The 12,845-nt window shown below is 44.7% G+C and overlaps 1 protein-coding gene across 2 annotated transcripts in view; it reads left to right on the top strand.

The window, feature by feature from the left end:
* MYO5B (myosin VB) overlaps positions 1–12,845 on the top strand; it is a 148,950-nt gene that overhangs the window by 37,749 nt on the left and 98,356 nt on the right. For both annotated transcript variants that reach the window (XM_055698330.1, XM_055698329.1), the window contains exon 5: positions 12,643–12,799. In XM_055698330.1, the coding sequence (XP_055554305.1) occupies positions 12,643–12,799 (157 nt within the window). The remainder of the gene's footprint in view (positions 1–12,642; positions 12,800–12,845) is intronic.

A 12,845-nucleotide genomic window follows, 5' to 3' on the forward strand; every position in this document is an offset into this window, starting at 1 on the left:
TTTGCTTTCTTTATGCAAGTGTGTACTTGTGTATGTATATGCACATATAGGCTTATATTTTTTTTTAAATGGAATTATTCTAATATTAAATGCAAATCACATCATAGAAGAAAGATTAATAATGTAGATGTGCATTGTTTGAATTTCTCTGGTTTTCTTTGAATGATAGTGTCTTCAGTGTAAGTAAGAAAATCAAACAAGTGAAACAAGCTTTCTTCATGGAAGGCTGCTTGGAAAGAGCTGATGTTATTTGCAGCATCACTGAGCAAAAAAGGTGCTGAGTAAATACCTTGCTGGAGCCATCAAGCAGTTGTTGCCGTGTGAGCTTGTCTGGTCTTTGGAGTGTCATCTCCAAGTTTTGTAATGAGTGGCTTCTTCATTTTCATATATGTCCGTAGGATAATACTCGTGTGGTTTGAGTGGCAAAGCAGAATTTCATTAGTTGACTCTCAGTGAACTGCTTCCTTCCTATCAAACACTGCACTGGGCTAATAAACGCTTCAAAAAAAAAATATTGCTGAAATCACGCTCAAGACTTCTTTTGGGGCCACAGGCAAATAGTGTGAACTTGGAGCAAGTGCCTGTGAGTGGGCTGATGGTGCCGTCTTCTCCCGTGCTGTGGGGAAGTTGCAGTGGTAAGGGTAAACTCCAAGGGTAAACTCTTTGTCCTTTTCATGAAGACCTGGATAAGGAAGGCTGCAAGGTGTGACATGTTTTTATAGAACAAACAGGGCAAGGACATAATCAGGAACCATGCAGGCACCTTGAAGAGCTCTTTTCCAGTACAGAAGGCAAGGTCATATATATAAAAAATAAATAATAAACATACATATATAATTACATAAAATGCATAATAGATATATGTATATTTTAGCTTTATTAGTGGCCTAGAGCACACTGGGAAGATGTAACGGAGATGACTGAATGGCATTGCATAGATGGCAAGGAAAAGGGGCACAAAGTCCAAGATTAATTGTTAAATGAGGGAAGTTGGAGACAATTAGATTTTTACTTCTCTGGGCTTCTGGTGTACCGTTGCTATGTAGGTACAGGGTGTCAGGGCAGAGTTTAAGACATTTGCTGGTGTACAAGTGTTAGTGAAGTTGTCCTGTGCTTTCTTACCTCCCGCAAGCCAACAGTATCCAGAAGATTGGACTGGAGGAATCTTCACAGGTGGCTGTAAAGCTCTGCTGGGTCCTATGTCTGGTGTTGTCCTGTCATCAGGAAAAGCCAATTTAAAAGGAGGAGTGGGGCGGGGGGGGGGGGGGGGGGGGAAGGATAAAAAGCCATGGGTGGGCTGGACAAGTGGCTGCAGAGAATGTATAACAACATCTGATCCCTTTTTTGGGACAAAATAGTTCACAAAGCATCTGAACACCTACTATGATTTGGGCATGTGTTAAAACTCTCCTCTAAATGAAGGATTTTCCCAAAGAGGGTGCTTTGCAGAGAGTTGCTTTGCAGTACTTGATGTAAAACAGCTTGAAAAAAGGCAAGTGCTTAAAATTCATATGTGACAGCCTCTAATTTTTGCAGTGACCAGCTCTTTAGATAAACTCCCTGCGTACTCGGTAGGAGACTGAGCATGCTTGGGTCATTGAAACAATACCGGTTTAGGCAAAATACACAGCATAGAGTTAATTTGCTCCATGTGCTGCTACCAGAGGTGGCAGAGTCAGGTGTTGGGGTGGTGGAAGGATGGATTACTTAGTGATTGCTAATAGCTGGCGGTGTGGGGTTTGAAGTAATTTGTGCTTTGGGACACACATTTTCTGCAGGGCAATGCAACTGTCTCCTCCTGTGGTCTTTGTCTCTGTCCTCCTAATGCTACCTGGTGAGGTGTGTTGGGTGTTAGTGCCTTTTACACCTTTGGGTGCTGTGGAAGGCATTTGTGCTCCGGAAAGCATACTGTTTGGGGGAACATCCAGGACTGCTTGGAGAGCCAGAACAGCCGCCAGTGCCCTGGCTGATTGCTTCTTGCTGTTTTTACAGAAGAACAAAAGAACCCTTGTGTGCCTAAATCCCAGCAAGCGGCTCTAATTCCTTGTGTATCATTGCTGTGGGCAGAACCCTGGAGTTCAGCAAGAATTACGCATGAAACTTTATTTCTGCTGAAGTCAGCCTGACCAGCAGCTTTCCGTGCACGAGCAGGGATTGTTCCTCACTTCTTGCCCTGACCTACGTTCCTCTTGATGATACATCCCATTAGTTAGTGCCAGCTCCATGGAGGCACCTGAATTTTGCATGGTGACAGTGTAACACCAGCTTCCTATTCCCAGCCTTTGGGGGCTTTAGTTAGATATTCCCCTTTGTGTCTGCAGCCCCATTTTCCTTCTCCCCAGCTATCCTCAGCCAGCTTGGCTTGTCAGTGCAGACACAGCGTTGTCTCCTGGTGCTGAGCTGAGTCTGTTGGGAAGATCTCTGCAGTGTGCCATAGTAGTGATTATATTTGTGTGGCTTTTCTGTCTTTGGCCCCTGTCTCTCCCTTTTGTACCATAGGGTTCACTTTGGACACAGGCCAGGACTTGCTAGTCCAAGTGAGGGTTTTAGTGTCTTTTTTTTAAAGTCACACGTTATAGTTAATAAAATGCAAAATTGAACAGCACTAGGGGATAAAGATACGTGATTGTGAATAATAATGCTATGGGTGATAGGGCAGGAGAAAGGCAGGAGAACCTTCCTAAGGCTGTCAAATACCTTTCAAAAGCAGGGAGCAGGTAGTGAAGGTGGCTTTTGCTCAAATCATAAATCAAATGTCAAAAGCATCCTAACCCCCTTGCTTGTATATTCTATGTGTTTTCCAGTTATCATGGCAAGATCCAGATGTGCTATCAACATTATATCCCATATGTGGGCCTGTTAACTGACATGACGTGGCAGCAGTCCATGTCAGCTGATAAATACAAAACAAGTGCAATGTTCAGATCGTACAGTGAAAAAGATCTTGGGTAATAAAGGACTTGCAAAAGCCTCTGAAGAAGTGCATGGACTCTGTGAAGTGCCACGCTCTTTATTCACTTGTGTATCCATCAGGCTGATGCTTTCACAGATGCATGATGTGTGCAAAGCTGTTTCATGTGGTCAGACAAAAATATCTTGATCTGATCCATGTATAACTGCTAAATTGGAAATGTGGACCATTTCAGCATTCTGCCAGGAACGTGAAAGGGCTCTGCAGACCTTAAATGACCCTTGCAACACTGGTGGGCAAGCAAGTATTCTGGTAAACTGTTGGTTAGACTGGAGTTTCCTTCTTCTCAGCGTGAGGTTCTCATCACAGTGTTGTTGATAGCTCTTGCAGAAGAAATAAAATAAGAAATGCAAGAGTGATTTGGTGGAATTGTTCAGCTTCTGTGTATCTGGACTGCTGGTCTCACCTGCAGCTCAGTGGGTACTGGATAACCCCTGGTGTGTGCAATTCAAACCAGGGTCAGAAGCTACTGTGTGATACCTAAATTATAAGTTACATGGAAATAGCATGTCTTCCCTTTTCAGCCCTGCTGCTGGCATGCTGTTTCTGGCACAAAATGCTCAAACACCTGGAGTGCAGATGGGTAACTACTTAGTAGTGGCTTTCCATTTTTGTGGGAAGTCAGTGCGCCCAAGTCTTGCATTGCACTGGCAAAAGCATATGTCAAAGTGTAAAAATCACTGCTTGGCTACATCAGCATGCGACACAGATGGTCTGTGTCTTGCAGAAATACAGGTGCTGGTGGAGCTGTGCATGGCCATGACTGCTGCCTTTTCTGCTGTGGGGTGTGATGCTGGAGCTGGAAAAGAGCAAAAATTGCAGCATTGACCCTGCCCATAACCTAATAGAGGCGGGGAGAGGTATGGGCATGGTTGGGGGTGTCCTTTGATAGCAATTCAAATGTAAAGCTTTACAAGAGGATTTAAAACCATACAATGAGAGAGCGGGTAGGAGTTAAAAGAGAGATTAACCCCCGACAGAGATGCAAGAGGAATCAGACTGGCTCAATAAATAAGGCTGAATGCTGTGCTATATTAATGGCAGGGAAGGGTTTAGGTCTCCTGGTGAATGAGGCTGGGTCGGGGGTTTGCACCGAGCTGCAGGGCTGATCTGTGCTGAAGCTCAGCAGGGCTTTACAGCAGGTACCGTCTCAAAACTGGAGCCCTAGCCTAAAGAAAGGGTCAGGAGGAGAAACAGTGAACCTCAATAACCTGAATTTAGGAAGGGGAGAAACTTGAGGGGCATCTCTTCTGTTTAGTTAGAAGTGGGAAGGGGAGGAGGAGAGAAGGTTTTGGAAGTGCAGTGCCATAAACATGCTGGTGGTAGACCAAAAGCAGCTGGATGCAACTTCTCCAGAGGTGGCATAAAGAAAATAGGAGAGATTCCCAAGGACTGGAGGAGAGACCCTCTTGTCTTACTAGCCCTGCTATGGGAGGGGGACAGAGATGCTCTGAGGTTAAGTGGTAAGTGGCCAACTAAATGATCTCCCCCCCCCCCCTTTTTTTTTTTTGTTTCTTGGTTTTTTCTTTTTGGCAATTTGGAATGAGAATGATGCTAATTCCTAGCAGCTTTAATCATAAATGAGACATCTCTTACAGGAAAATCATAAATACTTACAATGGGACAGCACTAGCATAGGAGAGCCTAAGATACAGAAAGGTCAGTACTTGACTAAGAGTAATGATTGTGCGTGTGAAGTATCACCAGCTTGGATGGAGTTGTAATAGGCTACATCAGACACGTAATTACTGCCGTGATGCAGGAGAACTGTTCAAGCTCTGAGGTGTGAAAGCTGTGACGCTATCGTTAAACATTCAAAAAAAGTGTTTACAAGCTTCATAATTGCATCAGAGCACAAAGACTTAGGATTGCCCTTACCCACCTTGTGTTCAGTGATTGCTGTCCCACATACTTGGTGGAAGTGTTGGAGACTTCAGGACGGAGAACCTAGAGTGTGCACTCAAAAGTCAATGGTCCTGCTGGTTTCTGAAAATCTTTTTGCGGTTTTCTTGATGTGTATAAACTGTAATTAATTAGATGGTAGTGTAAGAGTTCTACAAGCATCAGTGGTTGATGATGGTTGAAGTGATGAGGTCTGTAGGAAGGACTTTCTTTCTGGGACTGCCATGGGGTGGAAGAACAACTGACTTGTGCTGGTGCCAGCAGAGCTGAACTTCCAGGCGTAGCATCTCACAAGCTTGGTGGGAAGAAAGTCTGCTTGAATCATGCCCCTGTGTGATGCCTTTTGGGAGGGGACAGTACAAAACCTCCTCCATCTGCAGTGCTCTACGGGGGCCAGCTGCTTGCAGGTGGTTTGGGCCAGAGCCAGTGACACTCTGTAGTGTGATCCCAGTGCAGAAAAGAGCATCAGGGTGCCAGAGAGCTAATAAAATTGGCTGGGTGCATGTTTTGCTCTCATTAGAAACAGAGCACAAAAGAATTGCTGACCTCGTTTTAGCGTAGCTGAGGAGCTTGTATTTTTCCCCAATGGGGTATGCAAAGCATAAATCCTGGGAGAAGGTCGTCCTTCCTGCCTGCCCTCAGGAATAGGTGGAAGGACTGGAGACAGCACAGCGTTTTCCAGAAGCTTTGAGTATGCAGGATTTTCCTTGCTATTGAAGGGGCATTTCCAGCTGGATGCACAAAGCAGTCTGGGGAGAAAGTACCTTAATGAGCCGAGTCCAGTGGGACTCCCACCTCTCTCACAGGAGGAGTAACTGGTTTGCAGGAGCATCGCATAAAAGGTGTCTGACCTCTGCAAAGACATCTTAATTTGCACCGTGGTATTTGATCTCAGCTTAGAAACGTAGATTGATAGGCATGTTAACTAATGGTGTATGGAGGGAAGGTAATGCTTTGTGCTGCTGGTGAGTGCCACAAAAGATAAGGTTGATTTGCATATTCCTTGTTCTTTGAGCATCATGCCACATGCTCATCCTTTCCTGTTCAGGGCCAAACTGGTACTTTTAGGCTTTTCCACAGCACTGGGAGATTCAAGCCTGTATTTTCTCTCTGGCTTCTTGCTGAAACCCAGGGGTGTGTGAACAAATTGTCTCCAAAGCTGCACAGGATGGATGCTGAGGAGTACATCATCCCTGATGCATCTTCTCGACGAAGACCCTGGGTGGGCTGTGCATGATCTAACATCCTCAGGGACACCTGCAACAACTGAGTGAGGTTACACCAGGCTTTGGCGTTGCTGAAATCGGATATTGCTGTTTTCTTTCTCTAGTTCGTTGCATTAAGGTGCAGCATTACCTTTACAGTTGCAATGGTACCAGGATGGAGAAGGGTTACAGCAGCTCTGGAGTGGTTCTGGCCAAAACGTGGTTTTGAGCTGTGATGTAGTCCATGTGGGTGTAGGTTGCTGGTGAGAAAACTCACTCTCACCCATTCAGTATAAGCTACTGTATAAAACGTATCATAGAATCATTTAGGTTGGAAAAGACCTTTAAGATCAAGTCCAACTGTTAACGCAGCACTGCCAAGCCTACCACCAGACTGTGTCCCTAAGCACTACTTCTACACATCTTATAAATACCTCCAAAGATGGTGAGTTATCTCCAAAAGAAAAAAAAAGAAAAAGCAGTTTATAGGGTAATCCATGCTATTTATGAAACATACAGTGCAAAAAAACCACCCGGATGAATATATAGCCCTTGAAAAGCTGTCCTTATGTCGCTGCTGACTTCAGCAGCTGCAGCATAAAACAAGCATTTGCAGCCGAAGTTTGATAATGCAAACAGAAAGTATGCCCTTAAACAGTCTTGTTTGTCTGGATGATGAATTAATATCTTCAGGTTCCCTGAGGGGAAAGTCTGACTACCCCAAAGTTCTGTCCTCATATTTGCATTGAGTGACAATGCCAGGCGTGGTATTCAGAAAAACCCAAGTTAAAGCCAACAAGAATACCTGCTGCCACTCTCAGTAGTGATGCTGCTCCAAATTCCAGTTATCCTGCTGAAATGGGATCAATTCCTGGTGTCAGAGGGTGTTTCAGTGGCAGCTCTTCCCGTTGTTACAGTGCTACAACACTCTGATTTTTATCTTCACAGTGTACAACTTCTGTTTATTCCGTTCAAGGCTGTGTTAGACAGCCCCAATTTTTCATCACTGTAATTACCGTTGGATTGCATCCCTCCAAGTGCTAATGAAATTATTGCATTTTTATGTTTCGCTAACAATGCAGTACAATAGCCATGTTTGTTTTTAGCTTGCCCAGCTCTGTCAATACAGAAGTGTATTAGAGCCTGCTGTGCTTTGGGGCTTTGTGGGTGTTCTTGTTGTGGTCAGGCTAAATTCAAACTATGGTACTTAAAGCATTTTTAATCTTCAGATTGCTTTATGGACACTAATCCTCCAAGCATCCTGAAAGAAGTAGGTTAAATATGATTTCCATGGTGGAGGGACTTGTTCCACGGTGTGGAGAATTAGTATCAGATCCGAGATTAGAGCTGGCGTGACCCCTGGTAATTATTCACAGGGTCTGGCTCAGCCTTCTTTTGCTTCGGGTATTTTTCGGATATTTTTCTCTCAGTTGAGCCATGTTTTCAGTGCAACTGGTTTTGCTCTCACCACTGGGATGAAGATGAAATTGCACCATGGTTTGCTTAAGCTGCTGGTGATGTTTTTGGAAGAGATGACTATGAAAACAAGTCCTATAAGTTCTGGGTCCCTTCTTGTGCTTTAGATTACTGCTTTAAAGAAAGCTGACTTTGGAAAAACTCTGAATTAGGTCTGGAGAACATTTGGGGTATGTTTGTCTTCAAATTCTCTTGCTTTCAGGCAGTGTTAGTGAAGGCTAGGGATCTTGGATGTATACGTGTGTGCTATGTCCCCTATCTCTTCCTGATAGATGGAGGTGGTGGGAACTGGTGGTGAGAACCATCGCTGTCCTTGTGTTCAACCCCTTTGCTGTTGCTGTGGCTTGACCATCCATTTTCCTGCGTTGAGGGCTTCCAGGGATGTTCAGCCCTGACTAATCAGGTAAATGAATGGGAAATCATGTATTACAGTGACTAGTGACGTTTCCAGGCTGAGAACCACGTATTGAAATACGGAGCAGTGTCTCATCTCTGATTGCTCTGATGCAACCAGAAAGGGGGCAGCTTTTAGTACAGTTGGAGAGCTATGTCCAGCTGGGCGGGCTTGAAGTTTGGACTTTTATACACACCTTTCCCAGGCTGTTTGGAGGCACCTCCAAGGGTAGCAGTATTCTTTGCATTGCTGCAGATGAAGGACTGACTGCTTAAACAAGCAGGGAAATCCATTTCCTCCATGTAAAGGCTGGTAATTAGCAGCTAGTCCTAATCAGCACAGGTATCTGTTTGAAGTGTCCTTCCTCTTCATAGACAGCTGATTTTATTGCCCCAGGCAATTAATAAAAAAACCTGGTATCTACTAGACTTTCGTACTAAATAGAAGGAAGAAATGTTTTATGCTGAGGGTGGTGAGGCACTGGCACAGGCGGCCCAGAGAGGTGCCCGATGGCCCATCCCTGGGAACATCCAAGGCCAGGCTGGACGGGCTCTGAGCAACCTGATCCAGCTGAAGGTGTCCCTGCCCATGGCAGGGGGCTGGGCTGGAGGGACTTTGAAGGTCCCTTCCAAGCCAAACCGTTCTGTGATACTGTGATTTTTTTCACATGTAGTGAAAACTCCTGTCACTGCCTTCATTGTTTTGCTGGGCTGGGTACCTCGCCCATCTCTTGCTGTGTGTGTGGCCAAAAGTGAGAGTCTTGGTGGGTATTCTTCATAACGTGACAAATGTCTGCAAATAAAACAATAATAATGTGTCATTCACCTGCACAGCAGCTTTGAAGGTGCTTTTGCCTCCTTGTTTTTGCCCCCTTGCATTGAAGAAATAATATCGGGCTTCTGTGCTTTGATGGTTTTTACCTTCTCTCATGGATGGAGGCTGTAGCTCAGATCATGGTTTTGGTTTTCCAGGCTGTGGGTGGTCTTGGAAAGCTGCTCTAAGTGAAGAAGCAAAATGCTGCAAACTCGTGGGGTGAAGGTTGGGGAATTGCATCCTTAAGTGGCTCCTACCTAGTTTTGAGCTGCAGCAGTGGCATGTGGTGGGAAAAGCGCTTTCGGCCATCGCTGAAACCTAATCCCCATTGCACGCCCCGCACCGCTGGATGAGTGTGAGCGTGTTGTGTGCCAGCATGTGTGCATCGTGGGGGCTGTTTGCCACGGGGAGCAGAGCACTGGTGGACGTTGCAGCAGTTGGTTAACTTGTACAGGGAAAAGGAAAGTCTCTGTAGCCTTTATCCTTTGAATTAGGAAATGAAATGTCTGAATGTGCATTTTCCACCAAAAAACCACAGAAGAGACATGTTACTAGAAATGCAGGCGCTTGAGTGGCCTTGCTGTCTTGCTTGGAAGACAGCACTTTTTTTTTTTTTTTTCAAATTTTGTTTTACGTTATTGATATAATAGAACTCCAGAAGTTTTCTTGTGCCATGGAGAGAACCTACCTGACCCATTTCATGTAGCAGCACATTAGCCATTAGGGCAAATTCTGGAGAAACTCTATGAAAACGCGACCTGGCAGAGCAACTGCAATAGCAGTAAGTGTGCTGGCTGTGATTTATGTCACTAGGATCAGTGTCTTCTGGAGAATGATGGTACTTTTAAAAAGAGACAAGCCAGAGGGAGGAATAAACCACTCAGGATGCCAGATAAAAGGCAGTTTGTGATGAGACCTGAAGCCTGCAGAGACTGTGGGTCTGGAGAGCTCCTTGGATGGGCTCCTCCAACCAGGCACACCCATGCAGCTGATGCAGAGAAATGTGAAAGAGGTCAAAGTTGGTAACGTGAGGTCTTAGTTATGAATCTCAGATAGAAAAAAAAGACAGGTTACAAAATACTATCTTGTAGCAATGCTGACTGCATGCCAGGTAATGCGTAGTTCCTCTTTTTTGAGCTCTGTTGGCTTCATTCAACTGGACAGTCTCTCCCAGGCTGGTGTAGTTTTCATTTTCTGGCTTAAAGAAAAAAGTGGTAGCGAAATGTATTCTGAAATGTGCCACTTTGACAGTACCTGTCATGCTGAGAAGGGTAAGAAGCAATAATTCTCAAGTAACTTTTAGGCAAGTGTAGCTCTAAGCCAAGCCACCTTTTGCAGAGTTCCATTTGCTGGGCCAGCGCTTGCTGGCAGAGGTCTTGGTTGTCACATCTTCCTTCTGCATTTCCCTCACATCTGATGAAGGATAATCTGTTTATCTGCGCTTGCAGCCCATGCCAAAGCCTCTGTCTGCCCCTTTCTTTTAGCCGACATGAGTTTTATGTGTTGTATGCTACTGATGACCAGCATGGGATGTTCCTGCTCGAGCTCGGCAAGTGGTTGTCCATGAAGATGATCAAAGTGGAGGTGAAGCTTCTCAGCCTCAGAGCTGGAGAGGTTGGAGGTTCCTGTTTCCTTCCGGCTGGTTCGTGCCCAGGAGAGCGGTGGAGCTGTCTTGGGGATGTACTTTGTCAGTAGGTGCCTGAAAAATATAAACAGAACTGGAAATCAGCTTGCCAGTCCTTTCCTGCTGGAAGTGTTGCAAAATTGTGGTCTGCACCATAATGTTACATGTTTAACTTGACTGAGTTTTTTTCCCCTAAACCAATTATCTTGAGCCTAGAAAGAATTAAGAAGTGTATGCCTGACGGCGGAGGAAAGTAATGGTGTGATGTTGCAGCACATTTGTATTTTTGTTGAAAATGTGAAGTTGGTATATGGCAATTATTTAGTCTTTGTTTTCATCTCTTGCTGGTATAAACTTGAAGTGAGTATCTTAAATTGAAATGCATTTTTATGGTCTTTCTTGATGTCAAGAAAAATGCAAGGTGTAAATTTATTGTTGCACTCGTATATAGGATTTTGTGTGCTTGCATTCAGCTGTAATTCATGAAAGCCAGGCAGAGTCTGGGCAGTTTAATTTGATCTTATTTAAAAACACACTCAATAATGTACTTACAGCTTACCCCAATAGCTCTGGTATTTTGGGAGCTTATATGAAGTCCTGTAGTGAAAACTCTCTCCTTCCCAAAGCCCATGGTCAAATTGCTGAGGTGCTGGGTTTGCCATGTGCCAGTGATGCTCTGGGGAATGCATCCCACTGCAGCAGAGGTACTTGCTCCCACTGCTGGCAGATCTTTGCCTAGAGAGGTGTAGCTCTCCTGGAAATGAGCTCCTCTTACTGCCTTGGCCCTTCATCTGCCTTGTGGCTCAAGCATGTTAAGCTGGTTAACTGTTGGGATGTATTTAGTGGGTACCATCTTGTACACCTGTGATGGGAAGGGCTGGGTATTTAATATAGCCACGATGACTTGTGCAATGTTTTTTTGTGTTTAAATGATTAATTTTGCAAGTAGGAAAAGGTATTTGAATGAGTCTTGTGCTCTGTGCAAGGCTCAAAAGCTACGTGAGGTGGCACACCCTCAACTTTTCCATGCAAAGTCCTGTGCCCTGGAGCTATCGGGTGGTCTTCTCTGGCTCTGATGGCATGAGCAGCCCGGAGAGGCAGAGCTGCTCCCGTGACCCAGCACCAGCCCAGGGATGGGGCAGTGGCATCTGCTTCCATCACAGCCAGAGAAGGGTTTGCACCAGCCCCTCGGTGCTGGGATAATGCTTCCTACTCCTGCAAAGCATTTTCATATGTGCAGATAAAACTGGTGTGTATTTGCTTGGATTTTGTTACCCTGGTGCTGGCACACCTCTGTCTATCTGTCTGTAAGCAAATTTGGTGTGTGCTTGGAGAGGGCAAGGCTGCCTGATCCCTCTGTTAATAAATGAGTCCCTCTTAGAAACTACTTTGTTTTGCAGAGCTTCAGGAGCTGAACAAACTTGACCTAGTGCAGTCTACCAGGAATTGCTTTTAAACTCTTTATTCTCTTTTTCTTACCCCTTGGTCCCAGACGTACCTCTGTGTTTTGGAGCAGTGACTCAAGGTTCAGGGGTGAATAGACGGTGCGAGTCTGATGTCGGAGAATGCTTTGTATTATTGTTGTCAAAGTTTTAACCAGATGTTGGGTTCATTTAATTGCATAGGGAATCAAATGACTTCTGCTATTTCCTAATTTCAGGGTGCTTGATTTCACAACTTCAATATTTTTAACATATTTTGAGCATTAGAGGAACCTTTCTGGGTATCTATGTTTTAATAGCTCAGCAATACTCTACTTAAGTGAATTTCACAACTAGTTGCCCTTTTTGTTGAGCAAAGTTTCAAATGCCTGAGTGAAGACCTTGGAGGGGAAAATTAAGTATATAATATTAGAAGCTGATATTCAGCCAATGCCTGTTAATAGTTGTCCAGACAAATGTCAAGCAGCAGAGGTTTTGTTATTGCAGCATGTAAGCAGTGGACTTCCTAACGCTGGGCTATGTGCTCCAGGGGTGAAGAAAGCACCAGTGCTTCATGCAGGGGTTCATCTCCCGCTGCCTTGGCAAGCCCTTGGAGATGTTCAGTGTCCTTTATGTTTTAGCTGAGATGTGTCACGATAGTGTGTTATTCACTGTTAACCTGGTAGAGTCCAGAATAAATCCACCATCCATAATGTAGGTGGCAACAAGGCAAGGGAGGCAGACATATGAAGATGGAAGATTGTTACATGATGCAAATGAACTGTTAACAAGAGAACAAATTAATTTACAGAAGCTTTTCTTCTGTGTCATGACAGGGATGAGAAGAACCAGTCCATCATCGTGAGTGGAGAGTCGGGTGCTGGAAAGACAGTCTCTGCCAAATATGCCATGCGCTTCTTTGCAACTGTTGGTGGTTCTGCCAGCGAGACCAACATTGAAGCCAAAGTCCTTGCATCAAACCCAATTATGGAGGTAAAAGCTGCATAATTTCCTTTGTCCTGCTTGCAATGATCACTGT

This window comes from Falco cherrug, chromosome Z, assembly GCF_023634085.1.
Source record: "Falco cherrug isolate bFalChe1 chromosome Z, bFalChe1.pri, whole genome shotgun sequence".
NCBI lineage: Eukaryota > Metazoa > Chordata > Aves > Falconiformes > Falconidae > Falco > Falco cherrug.